Below are 25981 nucleotides of genomic sequence, written 5' to 3'. Positions count from 1 at the left end.
GTTCCAACAAGGCAATCCAAACATTTCAAGCAATCAGTGAACCAAGACCAATGCAATCCCCCCACTCAGCAACGGTCACATAAGTGTCCTCAAAGACACACGTATGTATTTTCTGTGATATACTATCTGTGGTGTTCTAACTGTGTCTTACCAACTACAGGTAATTGCATTTTACAATATAACAGATTTTTTTTAGAGCCTCTACAGTACTTCTACTTAAGTATACTTAATTTTAGCTCTCTTCCAAAATGCTATTGTCTAGCAGGGTAAAAACTGTCTATGCTTTTCAATGTACAGCGTTTGGACATGCATTGGTAAGATTAGTTTTACATGGTTAAGATCTACCTTTTATCAAGGACTGCGGAAAATGCTTGTTCAGCTCAAACCCAACCATACAGCTGGTTTTCTAAAACCCTTCAATGTTCTTCCTAAGCTAAACTGCCTTGATATGCAACAGCTTTTGTTACAAGACAGAGCCTGAAGTCATCTGAGTCATCGCCAGTGATTTCTAATAGAAGTGCAGCTATCATGTATTTTCAAGGTAACCCAAAGATCTTTCCATACCAACCAAGTTTAGGCCTCAGGGTCTTGTGTCTGATCTGCAGCTTCTGAATGCCCTTGCTAACACAAAGCAGAACGCTCTTCCTTCACTTCCTAGCAGTGCCAGCAGTCTTAGCCAGTGGCAACAGATCCCTAAGGGACAATGCAGATGCACAGGGGCTTGTGCTCCTATGGCTCTGCAGGACATGCCCACACTTGCAAAAGCACCATCAGCTCCTGCCTTCACAGCCTCACCTGACCCTGACACAAAGAGGTCCTGGAAAATATATGCTCTACAGACTCACGCCTCGTGCTAAACTCCATGAATCAACTTCTCTTCAAAAACATCCCAAGACTTTTGCCTTAGTGATTTTTTTCACCTGTATGGGGAGAGGGAAAAGTGGGACCAGCCAGAAGCTGCAGAACGTCCCGTTCAGATGCATCTGGCAAGTGGGTCTGCAAAGCTTTTGGAGGAAACAGCTGAGATGATGAAAGGCAGGAAGGGGAAACAAGGACAGGGCTAACATGACAGAGTCTGCTAATAAGCTCTAGAACTAACCCTGAAAATGGTTCTTACAGACTGAACAGAAATCTAAATTCAGCATTCACTTCAGTTCCTAAGTAATAAGTGATTTTTCACTACCCTCAGTATCAGGAAAATCAGACAAAAGAAGAAATTCAGGGCCAACTTTAGATCATGTGTATTGCAGAGTTAACCTGTTTGTATTTAAAAACATCAGTAAGGTCTCATCCATTTGCCTTTGAACTTGACAGCTACTAGCAAGATAAGATGGCTACTTTAAAAATCTTTTCATTTGCCTTCATAAATAACTTTCCTTTAATGCTCCCCCCAGTTTCTAACCCCAGGCTGTGCTCAGGCTGCAGTGTGGTGAGTGCTTCTTCCAGGAGCTGCTGTGCATTGCCAGCGTGGCCACTGCCCCCGCGGCTGCACAGTAAATCGGAGCAGGGAACTGATCTGAGTCAAACCAACCTATTAGGAATAAAATGGCCTCTTCTGACTCAGACCAACTGCTCCGGTTTATTGTGTGGCCACGTGAACAGGAATACCAGCACAAATTTGAAAAAGATTTGGGAACAAGCGGCCCAAATCAGGTATGAGCAATGCTGATAAAGGAAATGAACTTCAAACTACAGCCTAAAAATTAAAAATGCAAACATGGAAGGAGGTAACATCATGTTCTCTAGGTGTTAAGAACAGAGCTAAAGATGTGTGTGTCATTTGTTTTATCCCAGGATATGGCAGGACAGGATAAGACTTCCAGGCTAATGGGGAATGTGTTAGAAGTCATTCTCAGGAGGTAGCAAGTGTATCACACTCCATCTTCATCAGAGTGCTATTAATAACTGGAATATTTTTAAGCACAGGTCTCCTAAAACTTCTGCTAATTCTTCCTATCTTGTACCCTAAAATCCTTCGTGCCTGCTCCCACTGATGGAGCTTCTCACAGACAAAATTTTCTGTAAATTATGGTGGTTTAATGGTTAGTCCTGGCCCTTTCTGCAAAATCCCCACCATTGTAATCCTTCAATGGCTCACTGCATTTGCTTCCCTCTTGAAATTATATGTTGCCCAACAGGGAATCACTGATAATACTATGACATTTGGGACCAGGAATACCGGCAACCTCTCAGCGTTAATGCTGCCAGCATCGTTTGCTAAAATGGTGACTGCTGAACAATTGCTAAAAGGCATGGGAGGAGAGACATGCCAAACGTATCTTGAATGGTTTTGCACAACCGTGGTCTTTACTGGCTGATGATATTGGAACAACTGAGGCACCACCAGTTGCCTAAGACAGGTTCACAAGGCCCTGTGGCCTAAGACAGAGAAACCTGTGCACCGAGTCAATCTGGCGCACTAGCACACTGAGGGCGCAAAAGGAGACATTGAAACTGGTTCCACACCTAATGCAGAGTTTGGGGCACATTTCCTGGCTCTTCTGCTGCTTTTTAGGCTTGTCAGCCACACTGTAGGAAAACAAAAATCATGGGAAATAAAAAAGACTAAGTAAAAATGGCATCAAAGCAAATGTAAACAAAAATAATTTTTCAAACCTCTCTGGAACACCAGAGCAGGTACAGCACTCAACAGCATTTTGCCCAAAATCTAGGGGCTTGAACCTGCAAACCCTTACCATGACCTGTGGCTTTATCTCTACATTACCTCCACTGAACAAGCAACCACAATCTGCCCATGCCAATGTGCACGAGGCAAGTAATTCTGCTGGGTTCAGTGGAACACAATCTCATGCAGGGTATGTCCATGATCAGGGCCATTTTAATTTTCTTCCCAAATTATGTTAAATGAGAACTTGCAACCTCCCCCATCCCAGTACTTTTCCCCGTTAAAAAAAAAAAAAATTAAGATAATAACATTATTCTGTGTCTATCCAAAAAAAGGCTTCCTTACATACTAAAATAAGAGTTTTAACTTACACAGTCATAACATTCAGATGACATGGATGCAATTATTCTCACGTAAGTATCAGCAGTCTACATCTAAACTTATCTTTTTGGTCCTATCAGTAGTGAATGGAGGAAACTGGTACTTCTGGAGAGTGACTCATCCCAACCACCTCAGAGATCTATTTTGAACATCTAAACGCAGGTGAGATCAATCCCATGCTAAGCCCCAGAAGCACGTGCAGGTAACACTGGGGCAGCCTTCCTGCCTTCCTGCTAGAGACTTCAAAGCACTCCTGAAGGTTTCCCAATGCCTTGCGAGGGAAGCAAGTGTTAAACACATGTGAAGAACTAGTGATTTAGAGGCACAGTGGCAGTGTAAAGTGTGGATTTCCCATACTCAGATCAGGTTATTCCCTTTGACTATTCCAAATATGTTGCCACATCAACTTTACACTTAATTCAACACCCAAAACTCATCTGTAAGCAAAAGCAGGCTTAGCTTTGCACATTTCTAAGCAAAGTAACTAAATGGCCCCATACACTCACGTACAGGTTCATCTAAACCTCAGCTGAGTCTGAATTTACCCTCCCAGCTCTACAGCCACACTACGCTTTTGCTTGTGATGCACCTCCCTCTCCAACCATGCTGGACTCCTCTACTTCACCTTTGCCTAAAATGCTGGGGCCTTGAAGCTATAAGCATGGGAAAAACAAGCATTTCTCAAGGGGAGATCTTGCTGGCTTTTGGGTTTTGGTCTTCTGGACAGCCTGCTGGACTGTACTTAGGGAGGTGGGAGCAGTATCTGGCTGGTGAGCCAGGAGCAGAGTTTACTAAGAGCAAGGATACGATGACATTTTAAGTACAGTGTGACAATCTGAAAGGATTTTTCTACCAGTTAAAAAAAAAAAAAAAAAAAAGACAAACCAACAACTTTTTAGCAGATTAAAGCTTAGGCCAGAATCAAACCCAAGTATTCTTGTAAACATCTACTGAATTCTAGTTTAAAAATAAAAGCACGAACACTTTCATTTTCTTTCAGTCAAGAAATGAGAATAAAGTGATTTACCAAGATTGTTGTCCGTTAGCACTTCTTTGACCCTCTTCGTAATGCCATACGTATCCAGCTCAGGGGACATAGCAACCAGCTCTTGAATGCTGAGTGCCGAGTGGCCCGGCAGCGGCAAAGGTGTTGTAGATTGGGATTCAGAAGCAGATGGCTCGCTAGATTCTTGGGATTTGCCATCCTTACTTGTCTCTATAGCAGGACAGGGTTGCTGTACCAATTCAGTCAGGCTTTTCACTGATTCACTGGAACTCATGGGAGATTCAGGAGCAGGACTGCAACTGGCAGAAGTCTTTGGAGTGCTTTCTGTAATTAAAAAAAGAAAAAAGTCCCCACTTTAGCATAATTGTAATGTTTTGATTGCAGGATATTTAACTTTCCTTCTCATTTAAATTCTACCTACTTAAAGAAATGCCTAAGTATGCAAAATGCTACTTGTTATGACTTGGTTACTAAAAAGCCTCTTTTTAAAAACAGAATTATTTTCTAATTTTATCTTGAGTCATCTCTGCTTTCTTATAAAGACAAGATGTACAAATACAAATAAAAATGAGGAAAAAATGAAGTGCAATAGTCTGTAAGTTTGCAAGAAATTTCCTTGGTCAGGAGATCTCACAGTTTTGCTATCCACAACATTTTTCTATTAGGATGCTTTTAAATCTATCATTATAGACTAGTTTAAGCCTCCTTCTGTGACTTGTAAGAAACTCACTCAGCCACTGTTTTGTCATGTCAGTAAGGGTTTTTCTGCAACTGATACAACTTTATATCTTGAGAGTGTTATTGATTTCATTTTGTTTCTTATCACTCACGTCACATTTTTGCACTTCTTTTTGCCCAGAAATAACAAGATTAAAATACAGTTTGTAATTATGTTGTATTAATTAACATGTTTGAGAATCCAACATAAAGACAGCTAGTGGATCAGGAGACACCCAAATCTGTTGTGACACTTTGTTTAAAAGAAAGCTTTCTGAATCTGTTAATTTGCCAACAACAATAGGTTCTGTACAAAATGTTGTTTTCCCCTAATCTCTAACAGAACATACCAACTGAGCTTATGCAGAAAATCCAGACATCTAAGTGTACAGTCTAAACATTTTTAAAAGCAGCAACACGCAGACCATGTGGTTTAGAAGAACAATTCCCCTCAAAAGATAAAGAGCACATGTGATTCCTCCTTTCAGTTCTTTCCCATTTTTGTGGGGCTGCTTCCTCCTCCTTGCTGTCTCACATCTCATTACTTGACACAGTTAATTGCATGTATCTCAGATTCATACACCAGTGGATTTGTCTCGAGATCTCTGGAGGAAGCTTACGATGCTCTCAGTTTACAAGGATGAGGCCAGCCTACATCAAAAACTTAGTCCCTCTAACAGAATTGCGTTTTTCTGAGCACTGTAACACCACTGTGAGAGTGGTTCGCTCTGCAGCATCACCATCGCACTGATGGCTAATAGCAAATTTCACTAATTCTCAAGTTTGTTTGTTACCCAGAATACTGTCAAATCATTATACAACATGCAGCTTGTGTGTCATGGAAACATATCCCGAACACTAAAGGAAAACACTACATAATTAAAAGTAGGGCTGAAATGAAGCAGGGTGCACAGTATAATTGTGTTGTTCAAGGTAATAGAAGCTTTTGTGATGCTGCATTTAAGAGAGGTTCCCTGACACACTTACATAAAGTTGCTCTCTCAAACCAATCTATTGGACTTTTTCTTTAGTGCTTTATGAGAGATGCAAAAGAGGCACACATAAAAGGAAAGTAAGGCACATATAAATCTTTAAGGTAATAGGGATCCTACAAATCTTATTTCTTTTCTCTGTTCACCCTAGGTCATCATACAACTGAATATAAAACCCAGCAAATGTTATTTTTGTATCAGGAGCAGCAAAGGAATTGTACTGTAAATTTGCCCTGATTCACCCATGCGAGGGACCAATTTGGCAGATCATCCATCTTGTTCACTGTACACTGTCAGGGATGGCATGAATTCCCTACATGATAAACAGATTTCTTCTCAGGTCTGTGTCCTTTAACCCACAGCAAGGTCAAAATTATGGCTGCCTAGCTAATAAACTGCACGGCACTCATTCAAGTTCCCTCTAATTTTGTCCCTTGTGCCAGCTTATACAAATCTTACTGAATAACTAGAGCAGCTGCAAATTTCCTATACAATTCCTCATCCATGCACTGCAAACCACATGCACACACGGAGCGCAGAAAAAATCCAAAATAAAAAAACCCCAAGCACACAGGACTAAACAAAAGCACTTACTAATGCTTCTTTCTCCCTCTCCTTTCCCTGCCCAGCCTAATTATGTAAACAACAATCTATATTATCATCTATCACTGAAATGCTCTATGTTGCTCACGTATTAGCTTATTTATTTTTTATATCACATATCAAGAGCTTACTTCAATTTCATTTTTAAGACCAATCTGCTGCTTATTTACTCAAAAAGGTAGGATTACCTGAATCTAATTTTGGAAGGCAGTACAGATGACAAACTGCTTTTTTTTCCTCCAACGAAAGGCAAGTGTATAGTGATTTCAGATGAAGCATTATGAGCGTACAGTACAAATAACTCAAAGTATGTTCCCCATTCATACTTAGGATTTTTCCCTTATGGAAAAACATGTTTGATATCACATAAATATTTGAGGAAAAGATCCATTATTTGGAAAATTCAATTCAATAATCAAATAATGCAAACATTCCCCATTAATCTACTTTAAAAATTAAATAGACGTTTAGAGTACAAGTGACTGCTGACAGAACAAAGGGGAAAATTGAATGTATTCACTATTACAGATTTAACTGTCAATCCACAGCCATTTCACATGTTTTATGAAATAATCTGTCTGTATTCATTTCTCTCAAGTTCCTCACAGGACAAAGAAACAAATTCAGGACATCTGAAAAATACCTATTAAGATTTCAAAAGTAGTAATTGAACATTTCCAATGAAAATAATACATTGAAAGCTTATTTCTTTAAAACGTGTTCTTCTTTTTTAACCCCAGACTTCACTGAAGAGTAGCACTAACTTAAGAGTAATGCAGTTTCTTATGAGTGAATAAGTGGTGTTCACTGAATGCTTACACATTTTTATTTAGTCAGGAAGAGATCATTTTGTCAATGTGAGTGTAAAACTCCATTATGGTAGGCTGTACAACCTGCAAACCCCACAGCCACCATTTCTTGATGAAGTTATGTTAATAAATTCCAGATAAACTTTGCTAAACCGAAGGGGTGTTGCATTTTGCTTTCCAACAGCCTCTATCCAGTTTAAAAGCCAAAGCAAAAGCCCAAAAGCTTAAAAAAGAAGGTGCTAGAAATAAAGGGCCGGAGAGATTGAGAGCATCACTAGTGACGAGGTCACTGCAGAACTTGGGACTTTTTTGTCTCAAGTAGCCAAAAACATCAGCCATGCCCTGCGCTTTGTAGAGGATGGGAGAAACAGAGTCTTCCCAAACTAACTTGGTGGAAAAATGGTGTCCATTACCTCCCGGGCACGTGATGAAGACACAGCTCAACACGACAATTTTAATGAGTGGGAAACTGGTCTACCTTTAGCACAATTACAGGTTGCTGTTGAGAAACATCATTAAAGATTCAAATACACAAGAAATGCATTAAGTGATCCAAATCTCCTAAAGTTGCAAGTATAACTGAACCATGAAAGGACAAACGCTCTACCATGCACTTTTTACATTATTAATTCAAAATATGTGTCTGGGGTATAGGGAAGTTGGGCACTTCCAAACAATTTTTCAAAGCGCATTCAAATATGCAGCATAGAAAATAATAATCAAATGTAAATCAAGTACTAGGAAGTGATGTCTGCATAAATGGGCCAGCAATTTGAAATATTTGGCAAGAGCAATTGGCCTCTGTTCATAGCTAAAACATGAAGACAACTCAAACACTAACACCGGCTATTTCACAGTTGATGAAAACAGCTAAGAGCGAGCTATGAGTATACAGTGAAGGTAAGCATTCAAGTCTTTGAAGGGAAATGTGTCTTCATAAAGACAAATATATCTGATGCAGTTCGTGAATGCCAGAGCGCCGTACTTGGGAACTCATCACCCCTGGCAGAACACATGGCCCTTATTCTTAAGTCCGGAAATTCTTCAGTTTTGATTTTTCCTACTACAATACTAGAGAGGGATGTATAATCTCACACGAAGATACGTAAACGAATGGAAACAAAGTCAACATTATATAAATACCTTCTGTTTTCTTTTAAAATACTATTTTCCCAATATAAAATTGCTGCTTGAATGACCATCTTACTGCAAGAAAACCCCAAACCATCATCACATTCCTCCCCACCTCTTAGTAGTTAGCAGTTAAGAAACTGAACAAACTTTGCAAACAATTTAGCATATAGGACCAGGGTTTGTCTGAGCATTTTACAAAACTGGTTGAGAACCACAGCAAATTGACCTTGCCTTAATTATATGAACACAGAAAATCTTTTGTCGTCTTGCACTCCTTAGCACAATGGATGAAGACAGTGATGCTTTGGTCCCATCCTTTACACCTTCCCCATAGCTTCTATCATGACAGTGTTTTGGAAAATGTGAGAAAGTCTGAAAACTGAGTTGCAGACTCAGTTCATTGATTATGGTGGTTTTTCTGAACTTAATATTAGATTTTCTTACTCTTCTCCAACTACAAGATTTCCCACCCCCATGCTGGGGTCAGGTCCCCGGTACTGGATCCTGGGTCCTGAATTGCTTGAACACTGGCTGTAGAACATTTTGGACTATCATTATCCCACCAGTGGCCTGCAAATTACCTGGAAACACTTCCCCCAACACAGTACCAGCCTGACACATTCATCTACGAGGTCTGATCATGTTCTGCCATCGTAATGTGACAAAATCCCTACAGGGTGTAACGATCCGCGGGTTGCGCTGGGCTCCCCTCCTGCAGCACTCCTGAGCATCACTCAGCAGTCAGAGACTTTTAATTATATTCTGCAGAACTGCTGGGCACTGGTCAGGAAGGATCATTTTTGTGACACAGAGGAACTTTTCTGACCACAGGAAGTAACCTAACGTGGCTCTCCATACAAAAGCAGCGGTACAGCTCCGATCCACAGCACGCCTCAGCTGGATCCGCCTTCCGAAGCTCAGGACACCCCAGATGCAAAGACTTGCAGGTGACGGCCGCTACAACCTCCCCAGAAGATCACAGATGCCTACACAACCTGACAGCAGTCCCGGATGTATCCCCCCAACAGAGGTATCTGGATGACAGAGCAGTGTTGAGACACGGATACGGTTTCACCGGTCCCAGAGGCATCACGCTGCTGGCTGCCAGCACGGGCAGATTCCTCCAGTGCAATTTCTTGTGGCTGCAGGTTTGCTGCTTTTGCTCAGCCCCTGCCTCAGCTCCCACAGCCATGGCAGCACGCTGACTTTGCATCCACTTGTAAATCAAAAGTTCAGAGTAAAGATTTGAACAAGAGCATCTGAATTCGCAAGCATAAAACACAAGCTCAACACTCCCACCGTCTCCTCCCACCATACTCGCCTGTCTGTAAAGAGCACTCTGTACTTTTGCAGCTCAGGAACTGCTGGGAGAATAAACTGCCCAACATTTGTTGCTAACACAAGCTTAGCTAATAAGCTGCAACAGGACTCATGGGGAACGAGTTACAGAACACGCAGAAGTTGAAGAAGACCATGCAAAACATAGAAGGTATTCAGGGGCCTCTAAAAGGATTATGAAAAATATTATTTTCTAAAGACAGCAGGCAGACAACAGCTGCCTTAACTTTCAGAACGAAGTGGACTGAAAAAGCAGATCCACTATAATTTTCAGAGACAAATCTCTGTAGTTTATCTGATCCACTATTTAAATTTCAATACACAGTCCTCTATCTGCAGTAATAATAACCTAAATTCCATTTAGTGTTCATTTGAGCAGTCAGGATAAAGTCATTTCTTATTATCTCCCCACTGTGTAAAAAACAGCTTGAAGGTAGGAAGTCAGCAAGCATTTTCACCAAAAAGTAATTATTGTAAGTGACATTTTTACTGCTGGCATGCCATAAGGCGAACTGCGCATTTGGAAGGACAAGTTGCTAAAACAAAATGACAGGGTACTCTGTGACATTCCGACAAGAACCCAAACATGATTTAACTGGCGCTTGGTTTGATGCACCACTTTTCGTCATGTCCAAAGCTCAGGCTTCAGGTCTCTGCCAAAGCAGTCAAATCCAGAGCTCCTGACTGAGGCACAGTGAGAACTGCCACGTCCTGCGCACAGCGGAGCGGGGAGGCAACGAAGCATCCTGTGCTATGCTCATTCCCTTTATGGCAAGTTAGTAGAGAAGATGAAAGCACACAAATGTGGACAGGAGACTGCTCGGCAACCTCTTGAAAGAGCATTTGCTACTTCAGGGCCTGAATTTACCTCCTTGTGCAGACGAGTTAATGGACAACAACAGACCTGGCAGGTTGCCTGAGATCAAAGTGTCTCACACTGGGACTGGATTAGTTTCTATTTTCCCCTGATGATGAGGCTGCCCATTCTATCCAATTTGTAGACCAAAACCCAGGGCATGTCACCCTGAGAATCAGGACCTGAACACACAGCTGATCAATAGCAACATCCTCAGGACAACTGTGTTCTCTTTCCCAGGGCCTGAAAATTTCAGGGAGAGATTTTTTTCCACTGACTTCCTATCTAATTTTACCCTTAGCAACGGCTACCTTTGCAGGATCTGCTAAAGCATCATAACAACTCTCCTCGCCAACAATTGTGGAGTGCGTGTTTGAACTATGTAATAAACCTGATCAGCATTTGTGGAACAGCACTGCAATACATCCCTCTTCTGACTAATTAAAAGAAAATACCCATGAAAGCTGAATGCTTTCTCACAGGTAGTGGTTTTGGTGGATTTACTTTAAGTGAGTGAACCTTGCCTATTCACAATTTGCAAATTAATGTGGCTTATGAAAATATGATCCTCCCTACAGTTATAAACTCCCACAGTTATACGCAGGGAGTATACAAACCTCCCTACAGTGTGCATATATAATGACGTAAAGTATGTAGGTACATGCAGTTATAGTTGCAAGCACTTGCTACAGTTACGATTACAGATTTCCACTATGACTGTGGAGATATTGTTTGTTTGTTTTGCAAATGTTATAATTTGGAGAAAACGTTATTTTGGGTCTTGGCTCAGAGGGAAATTTTATGTGGATGTTGGGACAGATCAAAAGAAAACCCCTTTAGGAAAGCGTGCAGATGTATGCATGTCTGCATCGAAAGGGGAGGAAGCCAGTTTTGGTTAACTCTGAAATTACTGAGGAAATACTAAAAATAAAGGTCCCCATTCTGCATATATGTTAAATGACAGGAGCACATAAAGCTATCTGAATGATGAAGGTGAGTGTTAGAAGTACTTGAAAAAACATGCTTCTGAGTATTGTTAAAGGATTACAATGTCTTGCTGCAATTTTACTTTGCATTTGCAGTAATTAGCTTTGCACTTGTATTAAAAAAGGATGTTTTCAGCCATTCTAGAAACCAGAAGGAGCTGGAGAAATCAGATGAAGTTCAGCAAACAGCAAGTAAGATGGGAGATGGCGACAGACTCATGAAGAGATTTACAGCTGGACATGTAAAAGTACTTAGAAAAGTTAGGCAACCAATTCTCCTTTCAGTGAATGCACAACCACAAATGCCTCCGACAGTCTTGGAGATCCCACTATTGTGCCCAAGCCTACATTAAGACTGCAACTTCTCATAGCCCAGAACCAGCATAAATATCAGTTTAAGGGATTCCTGTCCTGGCTCCATCCTTTACCTCCACGTTTGCCTGACACTGAACCACAACTGTGCTGTCCCAAGTTCTTGGGGAATCAAATCTGTCAACCAGATTTGAAAAATAACCACCTGCTGCCACACACCTGCAACACAGTATGGGTGGAAGGGATTAAGAACAGGAATCTGGATCTTTTTCCTGATCTCATTTGCTTTGCAAGCCCATTAGCAAAAGGATGATCTTTTATGCCAGTCCCAGCATTAGCATAATGAGGAAAGTCCTAGTGCAGCCTTGTGAGTTGAATGTCGCTTGCATAATGACAACGGAGGAACACCCTGTGCCCAGGGTGTCCAACCAACTTTATAACTGAGCAGAGGCACGTCTAGCTGCGGTGTGATCCATGCCTGCTCAGGCTGGGTAGCATGCAACGAGGAACCAGGGCAGGGGACTGTCCTGCTCAGCTCACAAGCTTTGACTGGGTCAGATTTTCCTCCCTGTGCCCGCCTCTCAAAAAGCCTTTGCCACGTGGAATATGCCGGTGCCATCACTTGGGTCTCACCCCTCCTTCTCGGGCCACTGAGTGTCCTGGCTGCTGAACCCTTGCAGCCCTTTACACACACCCCTCGAGCCCACACCCTGTGCCAGCGAGGGCCTTATTGCTCTCTGAAAGGTGTGTTGTGCCCCACTGATGCAACATGCCTCAACAGCTGAAACGTCCCGTCCTCCACAATACACGCACCAAGCAGTGCCTGGGTGCGCGGAGGCAAATCCAGGTGCTTGTACTGGAGGAACGGCCAAGCAACGTCGCAGAGAACTGGACAACTCTAAGGCTGCCTCAACTCAAACCATCAAACTTCTACGGAGTTAAGAGGACTCTGGCACCTGGCTGCCCGCTGCGGCGTGGATGGGTGGGCTTGGGTAGGGAGTACAGGTCGCTAGGAGGGGCAGGCTGAGCAGCCAGGACATCCAGAATCTTGTGCAGAAAGATACAGCTGGAGTTATCAATTGAAATGAAAAGCTGCACTGAGATCTGTTGGACTTTAGAATAGACACACTGACCCCTGACACAACTGTACTGCCTGATAAAAATACGTTTTTAAGGGATATTTTTGAAATGGCCTACAGGGAAGCACGAGGTCTCTATATAGCCATGATTTTACATGCTATTTTACAACAAATGAAGGGAAAGAACCCCCAGGAACTTAAGAATTTTTTAAGTGGATGTAGACACACAATCAGAAACATCAGAGCGATGCTCAGGTCAGGCCAACAGCCCCAAATCCTCTCCTGGTCTCACTGGCTGCAAGTGGACATCCATGGGAAACGGCATGGCAAGTACGTAGGGAGAATCTCCTCTAATGCCTACTGGCTCATGTATAGCTTCTTGAGCCAAAAGTAAGGTGTTTGCATTCAAGAGTGCTGAATGATGAAGTTTTTGGTTTTCCATTATCACCTTTAAACAATTAAAACCCCCTTTCTAAAAAGAATTCAGATTTTAAATTAGGTGATTAATTGCAAAACCATGTCTTCTTTAAACTACATTGTTCTAGTCTGCTAATCTTTAATATTCAGATTTTTCTGTTTCCGTAACTTAGTCAGAAGTCAGTATTTAGAAATAACTGCTGGAAAATATTTTCAATAACCTTATTATTAAACCAGCTTGTGTGCAGAAGCTTTATTAAAGATTTTCTGAATATTAAAACAAGTATGTCTGAAAGCAATCAATCAAGATGCCACAACCCCACAGTTATATTTTTAGTATAACCAAAATAAACATGTGCACAATACCTTTTGGAAAACAGAGTTAGAGCTTTTAAAGGTTCTGCTGCAGTTTATGGTGGTTTTGCTGACTTGCTGACCTTGTGATTAGAGACTAACTTTAATGTGTTACCATGTTTATGACTGTTTGTTGTCCTCCTGTCATAAGCCTGAGTATGAAGGTATTTTTGTGTCTTCCTTTGAGATTTTAACCTCTCGTCTGCTCTAGACAAGAGTATGAAGCAAAATGCCTATGTGCACTGTGCACTGCATTTAAACGTATCTCTCCCACTAAACAGTGTGGATGTTCATGTGCTGTGGGCAAGATACGTAGGGGACGGATCCGAGGCTCCTGCCTGCCTGCCTCCCCCAGTAAGGTCCTGTCTAACATCCGCAGCACAGTGGGTTGTTCTTCATCTTAGAAGGAAGCAGATGAAGAAGAGCAACGCTGAACATTGCTACACTAAATGCACTCCTCTTTGGGAGGAGTACTGGCTAAAGTACTGAAACAAAATGACATTTACATTGTACGCAACAATATTATAAAAGCTATTAAGGTACATTATTTTACACATCCTCATAATCTCTCCATACTGCTTTACTTAATTTGTGATAAAATTGTTGAGAAAGGGTACTTAATGTAGGACAGTCAGTAAAAGTAATTTATCATCTTCCCGCTTCGGTGCTCACGTTATCAGCGAACTCATTTTCTGCATTCATCATGCAATCAGCCTATTATTTGCATATTAATCAGGCAGTGGACCATGAAAGAGCCGCATCCCAGCCAAATGCTGCACTATCTCAGGAGGAACACTCAGTAATTATCATACATCAGTGTTATGATGTGGTAATTGATTATAACATCTTTCTGTTGCCCCTGGGGAGTCCCACTGCTAACCCAGCTTCAGGCATTCTGTGCAGATTTTTCTCTGAAAATTAGAGAAACCACTGCTGTCCTTTTATTAGATTTTTTTTTTTTTTACCTTTACAATAGACAGCTCTCTGAGCATTTCCAAGTTACTTTTGCTATTTATTTTTTTTTTTAAATGAAACCTTCATTAGGAAAAAAACCCCACACCTGCCTCAGATCAGAAAAAGTGAAAAAAAAACCCCAAACCAAAACAGTTGGGCTCATTCTTGTTTGTCCTCTCTTTCAAGGTCTGGTGGCTTTTTAGGTGCTGGTATTGCTTACATAATACCCTTCCCCATCAAACACAACAAAATGTTGCAACTTCAATAGACAGTAATTGCAAAGTTCGCATAAAGGCAGTTAAGTTGCTTTATTTAGGTGCCAAATGAGAGGCTAATTTTGGTCCTCTCGTAAAGGACAAATGAAACATCTGCCAGTTCAAACTTGCACTATTTTTAGGCCCCAAGTTCCAGAGCGGTAAAAGAGAGAAACAAACCTAAAACACAACTGTAATTACACTGCAGCTAATTTCACACCTCCTTCGTGTGTGCAAACCAGGCAGAGAGGAGCTGGAGCGGGCAGCTCTCGTCCCAACCTCCCTTTGGCAAGTGGAAAGGAAAGGGAAAGGGGAAGGGAAAAGGGAAAGGGGAAGGGGAAGGGGAAGGGGAAGGGGAAGGGGAAGGGGAAGGGGAAGGGAAGGGAAAGGGAAAGGGAAAGGGAAAGGGAAAGGGAAAGGGAAAGGGAAAGGGAAAGGGGGGATGTCTCGGGAGGTGACACCAGAGGGCCCATCTCCCGCCTCATGCCAGGGCAGGATGTTCTGGTGGGCTCTGTGGCGGGGCCGGGCCACAGGGCTGGTGAGAACACCTCGCGAGGACAACGTTACGCCCCAAAGCAGCTCACTGTCCTGGGACAGTCTCGTCAGAGAGACCCTGAGCACGGACAGCGAGGTGGGGGTATTCTGCCAGCTCAGGTTTTGCCAATAAATGGTATCAAACAGTGCCTTGAATTATTCTGGGGAATAATCGCTCTCTTCAACCCCACTATAAGGCATTATAGACACAGCTAAAGAAATAAGAACCTTTTAAGTTGCTATCAGCAATATCTTTGACAAGTATAAATATGGGACATGTACTATAAGGTCTATTTTACACTTCTTCTTGTGATTAAATTTTCTCATTAGGCTTTTTAATTGGCTATTTTTCTGTTTGAACTTTTATTTAAATTTGATCTCAAATCTACTTTACTTTGTTTTCAATGCAAGTTGTATTTCTCATCAGATTTAGAATAATCACTGGGTTCTTTCATTTGCTGTTTCTCTGGATGGCTGCTGGCAAATTTAAAAACCTCCAATACCCATCAAATTAGGTGAGACAAATTCATCCGTTTTTCTCACACCCTAATGCAAAGGAGAGGCTAGAAGGTAACTCAGAAGATATTAATTTTCTGGTAATTTTCTGGTTTTTCTTCTTGGGAATGATTTGCTATCAAATAATATATAACTCTATAATCTGAACAGGATTTTGTTGTTAGAGTCTAACAGGCTATTTACTTCCCTGCTTCAGAGCTACCTGGTGGAGAAGACTACTGCCTCGTAGCTCCATTCCCATTCTAAGATGGGAATAACAACCCGCACGTTCGGTGCTAGCAAACCTTTTTTTCCAGTATTTGGGGAGGAAAATAGCCCATTATCTATTCTTTGAATTGAAAGCAAGGTAATTTTCATCCAGCGGAGGAGCACTTTGTAATTTGCTGAGCAGCGGTTGGGCCGTTGCCTGGGGACGGCCGGGGGCGCGGGGGCTATCTCCATCCCACCGGTGGCAGCCACGTGGCCACGGAGGCTGGATTTGCAGCCCCCTCCTTTTCCCACAAGCAACCAGAAGACCAACGTGAGCTTCTGCCAGCTGCCAGAGCCTCCTATTACCAACAGAAAAATATCTGCTCCCTTCGGAGAAGAGCCTTTCCGACCTCTTCTGCAGCTGCCAGCCCACAGGGGCCAGATCCCGGCCATCACCCCGGCTCCTGACCCCCCTGGAGCCGCCCGGCCTTCCCGCGCCGCAGCACGACTGCGACGGCCTCGCTTGTGTTTCTGTGCTGCTCCAGTTATTTTTATATTTGGCTTTCTAACGGATCAGCTCATCATTTTCCACCTAGCTCCTCTGTGGTTAACAGCTGGCAGGAGAAGACCCCTCGCGCCTGGAAGCAGGGAGGGGAGGTAACATGGGCCCCCTCCCCAAAGGAGGCTGAGCGAAGGGAAAAGAAATTGCTGGTAATTAATGAAATGAAGCAGCAGGCAATGAAACGATGAACAGTGGAATCTACAGAGCTCTAATACTCCACAGCCATGGTTTCTTTTAGACAAGGCCTGAAGAGAGTGCAAAGAAGTTACATGCTCAGTTGATGCTGAAGTTACAGTGGAAGCACATATTCACAAACCACATCAATTTTTTACCATTATGCTAAGTAGTGCTCCTATGAACTACCTGAGAAGTATAGCAGCAATAACGGTCAGGAAAGTTTCTTTTTTCATAGAGCTTGAAAAATAGTCATTCATGGATTCTAATTTTAAAAAATGAAGACTCTGAGAATGAGGCATTAGTGTGCCTGGCTAAATGCTAATGCAGAGCTGCACACGAGCTCCTTGCTTGGAGATTTCTTCCCGCACACTAAAGGGGAATGAGCATAAAGGACCCACACTCCCAAATTAACCACAGAAATAAAACATAGCTGTGACTTGACTGGGTAACTTCTCCAAAACGAATGCTACGAACTTATAACCACACTTCAGAGTGAATTAAATTTGTCTTCAGAATCCAGCACGAGTCTCCTCTTTGCTGTATTAATATGAAAAGCGTGTTGGTGCTTTGTCATTGTAATTCAGCCGCAAGGAATATCCACCTAGAAAATAGTGTTCACCCTATGATTATATATTTTACTTTAGCACTTTTATAACAGTAAGGCGATGACCACAATGAGGATGGAGTCATCTTCTGCAAGTTTAATCACGGGGTGGTTCAATAGACAGAAAAAAGAATACAACTAGAACAGGAATTTCTCTACAAATATCATTTGCAAAGCATCGTTGACGGACAAAGGACTATGGCCACACAAGACAGCCTGGAGAGGACAAACCTAGGCAAGAGGCACAAATGACCAGATGATGGCCAGCAATGATAGCCAATGTAATATTAAGAATGAACTTGAAACACTGACTTCACGCTGCATTCCCTGGTCCCAGTAAGGTGCCTCGACAGTGATTCTCGCAGCTTTATTGATACCAGAAAGGCTGCCAGGAAGGCTTTCATGGTCCAAATGTCAGGGAAATGGCACAGAATATGATCACACACATTACAGACAGACTACAACAGCTGCCCTTATGAGGAGCCAACTGATATCCTATGGTTTGAAATCAAGACAGCCACAGCCAACTGCTTCTGAGCCGCAATCTCAAGCCACACACAAAGAATGTGGAAACTTCACCAATACGCACCAGTGTGCTTCAGGGTTAGCATGGAGGGAACTTTGGCTGACTTAGTTGTTCAGCTCTGAACTCTAAAAATGCATTTGCACCTAACACAAAAGGAGACAGCCTTCTCAACCGAACGCAAAGACTCAAAAATTGGTCATCAAGCATAAACCATCTATGCAAGAAATTCCTGCAGACCAACTACTCGGCTATTAAAAGCTCTGTGACCTCCCTTCTCTTCCATTTCATAGACTACATTAACAACAAATGTTTCATGTCATACAACTTTATTAACCTGGAATGCCAGCAAATGACTGCAAAATATTCTCTCCTTTTTGATTCAACAACAAAAAATAGCTCAAATAGGGAAGATCTGTCAGCATCACTGGAGTGATCACTTGTGTGATCTCAGGGTACTAAGGATTCAGCTCTCCACATGCTAATCCCAATTTTTCTCTGCAGCACCATCTCGGACAGCTCTGCCCGGCCAAAACAAAACAGTACAATGCAAGAAATGACCATGAACCATGGAGAAATGGGGGGGTAAGAGCTTCTCCACGCGGCTAGTGAGCTCTTCCCGTAAGCGCATCAGGATGGTAATCCCGAACAGAGGCTGCAAGCCTGAAACACACTCTGTCCCCACCGTGTTTCTCTCAGGACTAGTCCGTGTGACAGCACCCTTCTGTTACTAGGTGTGGGAGGTACACAGTTAACTACCTGCCTGTTTGGCAGTTTCTGTACTGAGTGTTACAGGAATATGTATGACATAAGTAAAAATAGAAAGGATACCTGGGTTCGACATCATTCCACAACATGTCTGTTAATATCATAACTACAGTAAAGCATAGATCGCATTCTGATTTTTTTTTTTTCAGGTTTTCTTTCCCAAGGGATGGTAAGAAGTAATCTCCCTGTTGTTACAAATGTTTTATTTTGAAAGGAAAGCTTTTATGCATATTTTAGTTGATCTAAATACAGTAGATCTCGAGTTTTTAAATCACCAGATATATGTAATTATCTCAAGCTAGATTCTGATTTTGAAAGAAGCTCTAATTAGCTCCCCATTTTATGCTGCTATAATCCTTTCTTCAACTCCCATGAGTGTTACTATTGCTAAGCAGCATGAGGTTAGGAATGATGGATGATACCCAGAAAGGAAGACAAACAAAAGGGAAATTCAAAATCCCCTGAGATCACCCGCAGCTGTATCGGCAAATGAAGATTTCCACATTAGGTCATAAGACGACCCTTACAGAAACACATACCAAAAAGGCACGTCTTTTTCCCACTGAGTATTTGCAAGTCTTTAATGTAGTATATAGAGAGTATATGTCCTTCATAGAGGATAAATACAAAAGTGAATAAAAATTCAGCTTTCCTGGGAGCCGCTATGAAATCAACAGCATCAAAAAAGAAACTTTGTCTTAACGTCATAGAGATGCTCAGTAAAGACATAAGACCCCAAAATAAAACAAACTAGTAAGAGCTATATACAATACAAGTATTTAGAAAAATACTCAAGCACATAAACCTTCTTCTGGCACATGGCTACTGTCCAAACCCAACCCAGCTCTGATCATCAGTAATGCAACTAAATAAGGGCCAAATTCATCATGAAAAAAATGCTGATGCAGTTGGGTGACACTGATTCAACTTTTTTTTTCCATGTGATTTGGTCCATGCTTTTGACACATAAATCATTAAAAAGACAGATTTACTCAAGGGCATTAGAGCATTTAGGTGGAAAGAAATACACAGAAAAAATGGTAGAAAAGGCACAGTGATACTATTTTTGACCACCTAGGGTACAGACACCATTTTTGTGTAAAACACCTTCACTGAAACTTGCACAAAATCATCAGAGCCTTGATGAAAGGTCACAGGCAGAAAATACAGATATATATCTGGTTGTAATTTTGGTATAGACTGTGTTTTTTCAAAATTCATAAATCTAGCTTTCAAAGAAGAAAAACAAACCTGGCTTCTCTTTGCTATCTCTCTCTCTAATGCTTATCCATTCATTCCCACATATAAAAGACTGATGGGTCCATCTGTCCACGTGTGACAATGGAAAATTACCGGACAGAAGTACAGATTTTCATGAATGAGGTGTTAATCAAAACCTTATGATCTAGAAGTGTAACTAACTGGGTGAGAAATCCAGAAAGTCTTGCTAGTTTGATAGAATAGTGCCAAACGGTAATGAAAATACTCACAGCCAATAAAAGTTTGAGACGTTACTATGCATGTTGACACTCTGTACACTGAAGACCTTCTTGGCAAAGCACTCAGGAGCCACTGAATGTATTAGTTTAATTTCACTTCTTTCCCTTCATGCATTCAACAAGTTCCAAGCCAATTATATTACATGGAAAAGGCTCCAGACCTCTTCTCATTTCAAAATTGTTCTGATTAATTTCTGTTTTAAAATTACAAGTATGCAACCTTTTCTGCCTTGATTTTCCTGGGAAATGTCTCAGAAGACCAGAAAATTGGAGCTGTCTTTTTTTTTTCCTGCCCTGCAGTGGAGGATCTTTCATAAATGCATAATTATTATTATCTTTTCCAAACTGTTTGCTGCGCTTTTAATTACAGAACAGTTGCTAATAAAAGAAAATTACCAAACTGCCCTTCCTCATTCAAATAATTTGGTTTCGCTCTTTTGTTCTGCGTGGTGTCACAACCTTCCTTATTCCTTTATACAGAGAAAGGCACCAAGAAAAGAACGTCTTGTACAACAATCTTATTTTTAATCATTGGAAAGGAGGAAGAAAAGGGCATGAGCCCATTTTCTCATTTGTAAGTCTACTTTAAGGAAAGGAGGGTGATCATCAATAATATGATTTTATTAGCCGATAGGAATGTGTCGCCTCACAAAATATTAGCTCAAGGGCAGGAACTGACAAACGAGATTGGGAGTGTGGGAGGGGAGCGAAATACCACGGCAGCAAAACTGAACTTCCTGAAGGAAATCACTTTCAGCTACCAGCAATCCTCACAGGAATCCATAAGGTGGTTGGATTTTAATACTATGGGCTTGTCTTTCAATCTTTTATAATTACAGTTAGTCATAAATATGATGATTAGCAATAACAATGCAGCCTTTTCCCAGCTTCTCTGATTTCAAATTCCTCTTAAAATGGCTACAATTAATTACTCATATTTTCCATGCTGTCTTAGGCGTTTATAACTGTTACAGTTACTCTAGCACAGTATTGATGCTACAAAAAAGTAGTCAATGGCATGCTTTTAATGAACAGCAGCGTATAAAACGTTGCAGGAAATTTCCATGTTCGCTAAATGCTTGGGTGTAAGTAACAATAGCCCTATGATTGCAAATAATTTTTTCCCATTTTGGTTTTGTTTTCATGGCTTGTTTTTACCAGGGGCATTTTTTTTTTTGCTTTTATCTATTTATTTTCAACTGTTCTTAAGAAAAACGTGAACTGAATATCATCACAGATATTCTTCTAGTAAAATCTTTTAGAATGCAAAATAGTTTCCCAATAGAGAGAAAAAAGCAGTTTGGTTGGGATGTTCAGAATAAATCCAGCAAGCTCCAGAAAAAAAAAAAAAAAAAGACTGTTTCAGAATGACAGCAAGGTGGAAGAAGAGCACAACCCATCCTTCTCTGGATCCTGAAATGAAATAATTCTCCAATACAGGGCACCGGCTGTAAGTACAGAGCAGGACACAAGTCTTTTTCTAGAGTACAAAACAGCCTGAGTGGTTTGCGTCAGTTAGGCATATCATTGGTAAAAAGTCTGTGTGGGTAGAGTTTGGTATCTAACAGCAGGAACACAGCTGTTCTGTTCCAGTCTCCTTCCTATACTGTGGCCATCTTATAAAACCTTTAGCAATTCACTTCTGACACTCATCTTTGCTGCATCTGCTTTTTTGCAAACGGAAAGGGGAGGGATAAAAAAAGGTTGGCTTGGAATACTTAATGAAGCTTGAAAAAGAAAGACATAACGTGGTCTTTTCCCCACCTTCAAATTAACAAAGCAGATTTTGTGCAAATGCAAGTGGTAAAAAAATATGCCAGCAAGTAAGGCAGCTGGAGTATGTAGATCACATTACAAACGAAAGGCTTGTTTTACAGCCATTGTCACATGTCAAGTTGATAAGCTGAACTATGGCAAAAAAACCCCTACAGAGCCAATGATCTCTGAGATCAGACAGAGTCTCTTTACCTAATATATGCAGCTAAATATGTGTACTCCCTACATCTGCCATAGCAACAAGGAGAGAACGAGGAATTAACTGCATTAATAAAAAAATTGAAGGGACTCCTGTATGATACAACAAAACACCAGAAACCTCTCAGCATCAAAGCAAAAGAAACGTAACAAAAGCACAGAGAATCATTTCAGAGCAAATCATTGAAACCAGCTGATTACCTGAGCTTGCACATCCCTGCTGTAGGGAATCCTGTAATGATGTCACAGAGTGAAGGACTAGATAAGAGAGGAGAGGAGAATCAGGGAACAATAAAAGGAGATGCCAAACCACAAACTAAACAGTAAGCAGGCTCAACAAATAGCAAACTGCTGATCTCGGCAAGGGCACACTGCTCATTTAAGTCAGCGGCACTACAAGGGTACAACCGAGGCCAAACACTAGTCTGGCCTTTCTGTATCAATAGATATTAGGATAAGAGAAAGCCACAATAAAAGCGTAATTGCAACACAGCATTCCCCCTTTAAAGCTTAGTTGTTCTAGCTCACCTCCTGAGAAAGCAATCGATATTCTCCTAGGAACAATAAAAATCCCCTGTGCAACCCTAGAAAACAGCACACAAGATCTCCCAGCTCTTTGGCCAAAACTTTTTGAATTACGTATCATATTCGTGCCTAGATAATATCATCCTAGTTAGGAACTTGATAACTGCTGCTTATCAATTACGCAGAAACGAGTACTTCGTTCGTAAACGTTCCCAGTGCGTCCCCGCTAGGGACCGGCCGGGCTGAGGGCGGACGCTGCCCCTGCCAGTGACGCCTGGACCAGCACTGGTTGCAAGTCTCACTTATTGCAAATTTAAAAAAAAAAAAAAAAAAGGAAAAAAAAAAAAAAACCAAACGATTTCCTCCTCCTCAACTCAAACAACATAGTGGAATTTTAATTACCTTGTCCTTGTTGCTGCCCTTGTGCAGGCAGGACACACTGTCCCAGCTCACCATTCAACCAGAGCTGCATACGAATAAATGGTTCTCGGCCTTTTTGGGTCAATTTACTCCATGGCTTTGGCCTGGAGAGCATGTCACTGACACTTCCTTGGGACAGCCCCAATACCTGAAGTGAAGCAACCAACAACGGCACGTTAACACATTTGATGTGGAAGGGGGGCGGAATTTAAGTCACCTTGGTTTCCTTTTCTGTTATATTGCTCAAGTCAGCTGTGTATGGACAGTTAGTAAAACTGCAAAATGACATCTGTAGGTAATTGATGGAAATGCTTTTTTCCTGCCGTGGTTTCCTTCTGGAGCGTGGGTTTTTTCCTGCAGGAACAGAGCGGCAGCACAAATGGCAGACGGATGGTGCAACATTTGCATGCTTTTCATATTTTGTGTCAAATAGTTTCATCAGTTCTAACAGGAAAAAACACAGAGTCCGGGCACACACAGGCAGATAAAAAAGGAAATGATTGGCATGTATTTTGTTCTTAAACAAAAATAATTGGGACTTTTGAGACTAGGCCTATATTTGGTTGATTTTTTTTTTCTGGTATGAATTATAACGATGTGTGTTTTCACCTGTAGCAGCTGCTGCTCCACATAAGTAAATATTTAAGCACACAGGCGACTGCAGCAAAGGGGGAATTTCAGACAGGCAGAACACAATTACTTGCCTGGAATTCAGCACAGGTACAGGGGTTAAAAATCATACATAATGAAAGCCGCCACGAGATCTTTAATGACCCCAAGAGGTCAGGCTTTTCATTTTACATCTTAGTGAAAAGGTAATAGCGCAATGCCAGCTCCTATTATACTATTATATTGATTCATTTCTTTATGGGAAGAAGAAACACCAGATGTCCACCACTTCTTATAGCCTGGGAGGTGTTTTCTGGTGGCTGGGGACACTCCTGAAATCCCACGTGTTCAATGCTTAGGGCCCACAGTGTGAGAACTTCAGACAGCCTTATCATGCATCACGTATCTGTAATCAAACATTGCTTAAAAATGTCTCAAAGCACACTAAGATACCAAGCACCAGGTATAAGAAATGACTGTGAATTCTTGACTTCAGACTAAGGAGAGGTAGGGGATTTTCCATGTGTTTGTTTAAATACCCTTGTGCACATTTCCAAATATTAAAAAAAAGGGAAAAATGCTCTTGTGTCCATAATCTTCACTTATAACAAATTTAAGACTCTCCAGTCATGACAATGGTATTACTCAAATATTCCATGAATTCATTACATTAAGCATGAAATATTGAGTCTCAATAACATTTGCTTCAGCTTTCAATGTTTCTAAACTCAGAGGCCCCATTTCTAATTACATGTGGCTGAAGCCAATATTTGTATAAAAAACCTCTGCCATTCTCAAAACACAGGAAAACTAGTACTTTCCTTTGTGAGCTTATTTTTCAACTACTTAACATGCGAAGCAAAAACATTTTTCCAGAAGATATACGTGGCATATCCCCCTCTGTTAAACTGAGCTCTGTACCAACGTAAGGAGCAGAACGCACAATCACAATACTGGTGTAACAAGAGATAACCAGTTCTTTACCTTTTCCCCAAAGATCCTTTGGCAGATGCCATTCTTTGCTAGCTTTTCTTTGACCTGCCGCGTTAGCTCTATCGTATCCACTTCCTGGTACATATAAATCTCATACTGCTCAGGTGTCAGTGGAGGAACTGAAGGTTTGGATGGCTTTGACAAAGACACGATAGGGGATGAAGGGAGAGGGCTATTTTGTGGCGTCTCACTGCGACTCGCCCCAGTCATGCTCAATTCAGAACTCTGGGAGTACGGAGATTCCGCGTTTGGCCACTCTTTCCAATACTCTGAAGAAGATGGTCCTTGGAGCTGGCTACGATCTGGCCTAGTCTGATTGCTGACCTTTTCTTTTCCACCACTGGCTTCCTCAACTTTTATATCTTCGGGAAGTGCTGTATTTCTTCTCTCATGCTGCACAGTATTCCACCAATGGTCCTTCCAAACACCACCACGTCCCAACTCATTCTTAACATGCCTCAACATACCCTGGGTAGAATCACTTATTCCATGAAGCTCTAAAACAGGTGCCTCCTGAGGCTCCTTTTTGAGCCCAGAGAGGTTCTGCAATGCAGAGATACTGGAATCAGTGACAGATGAATGTTTCTTCAGGGATATGGCCAAAGGAGAATAGCTGGAAACCGAAGACATTGCAGGTGTAGATACTAGTTTGGGGGACAGGATAGAAATGTCAGCTTGAGATAAAGGTGGTGTTTTTAAGGCAGGTTCAAGGGCAGCCTGCTGTGCCTCCATTTCGCGTCGGGCTTGTTGCAGAATGGATCGAATAGCATCATCAGAATTGCCACTGCTAGATGCAGAAGGCGGCTGAGCCGGCTCAGCTATGGAAAACAACCAAAAGACTAAATGCAACAGAGGAATATGCTTTATATTCAACATGTGCTACTGTAAATATTTCCCTGTCACAAAAAGGACTGCAATACATTTCTGGATGGGAGGGAGGAGTTTTCACTAAGCAAAGATTTGCACTTCTCAAAATAAGGTAAGATTTCCAAAGTTCTTCACTGGAAAATTTTTATAGTTGCCAAAGTGCTGGACATTTGCACGCACAGACTCAACTGCAGAAGTCTAGTACTACTTGCATGTTTTCCACCATTGTAAAAAATTTTCAAATAAATGCCTTTGAAAATCAAGCCTTCACCTCTTCCTCCCTCACCCCAAGTGGTCAATAACATTTTATAGTTCTATTCACAAAGTTATTTAACCTTTCGCTTCTCTCTATCACCACAAATGAATCGTAACACACACTCAAAACTGAACACAGCTGCATTCA

At 41.5% G+C, this 25981-nt stretch overlaps 1 protein-coding gene across 7 annotated transcripts in view; it reads right to left on the bottom strand.

Moving 5' to 3' along the window:
• CUX1 (cut like homeobox 1) overlaps nt 1-25981 on the bottom strand; it is a 284376-nt gene that overhangs the window by 44515 nt on the left and 213880 nt on the right. For 3 of the 7 annotated variants that reach the window (XM_042791633.1, XM_042791635.1, XM_042791636.1), the window contains 4 exons: nt 24703-25529; nt 23092-23257; nt 22366-22422; nt 4035-4337 (listed from right to left, as the gene is read on the bottom strand). The exons of 1 other annotated variant lie outside the window; for it this stretch is intronic. In XM_042791633.1, coding sequence (XP_042647567.1) covers nt 4035-4337; nt 22366-22422; nt 23092-23257; nt 24703-25529 — 1353 coding nt within the window. The remainder of the gene's footprint in view (nt 1-4034; nt 4338-22365; nt 22423-23091; nt 23258-24702; nt 25530-25981) is intronic. 3 more of the 7 variants (XM_042791634.1, XM_042791639.1, XM_042791637.1) reach the window with 2 other exon arrangements.

The sequence above is a fragment of the Tyto alba genome, unplaced genomic scaffold, assembly GCF_018691265.1.
Source record: "Tyto alba isolate M040663 unplaced genomic scaffold, T.alba_DEE_v4.0 Super-Scaffold_19, whole genome shotgun sequence".
Lineage (NCBI taxonomy): Eukaryota > Metazoa > Chordata > Aves > Strigiformes > Tytonidae > Tyto > Tyto alba.
This window is presented reverse-complemented; position numbering and strand designations above follow the sequence as displayed.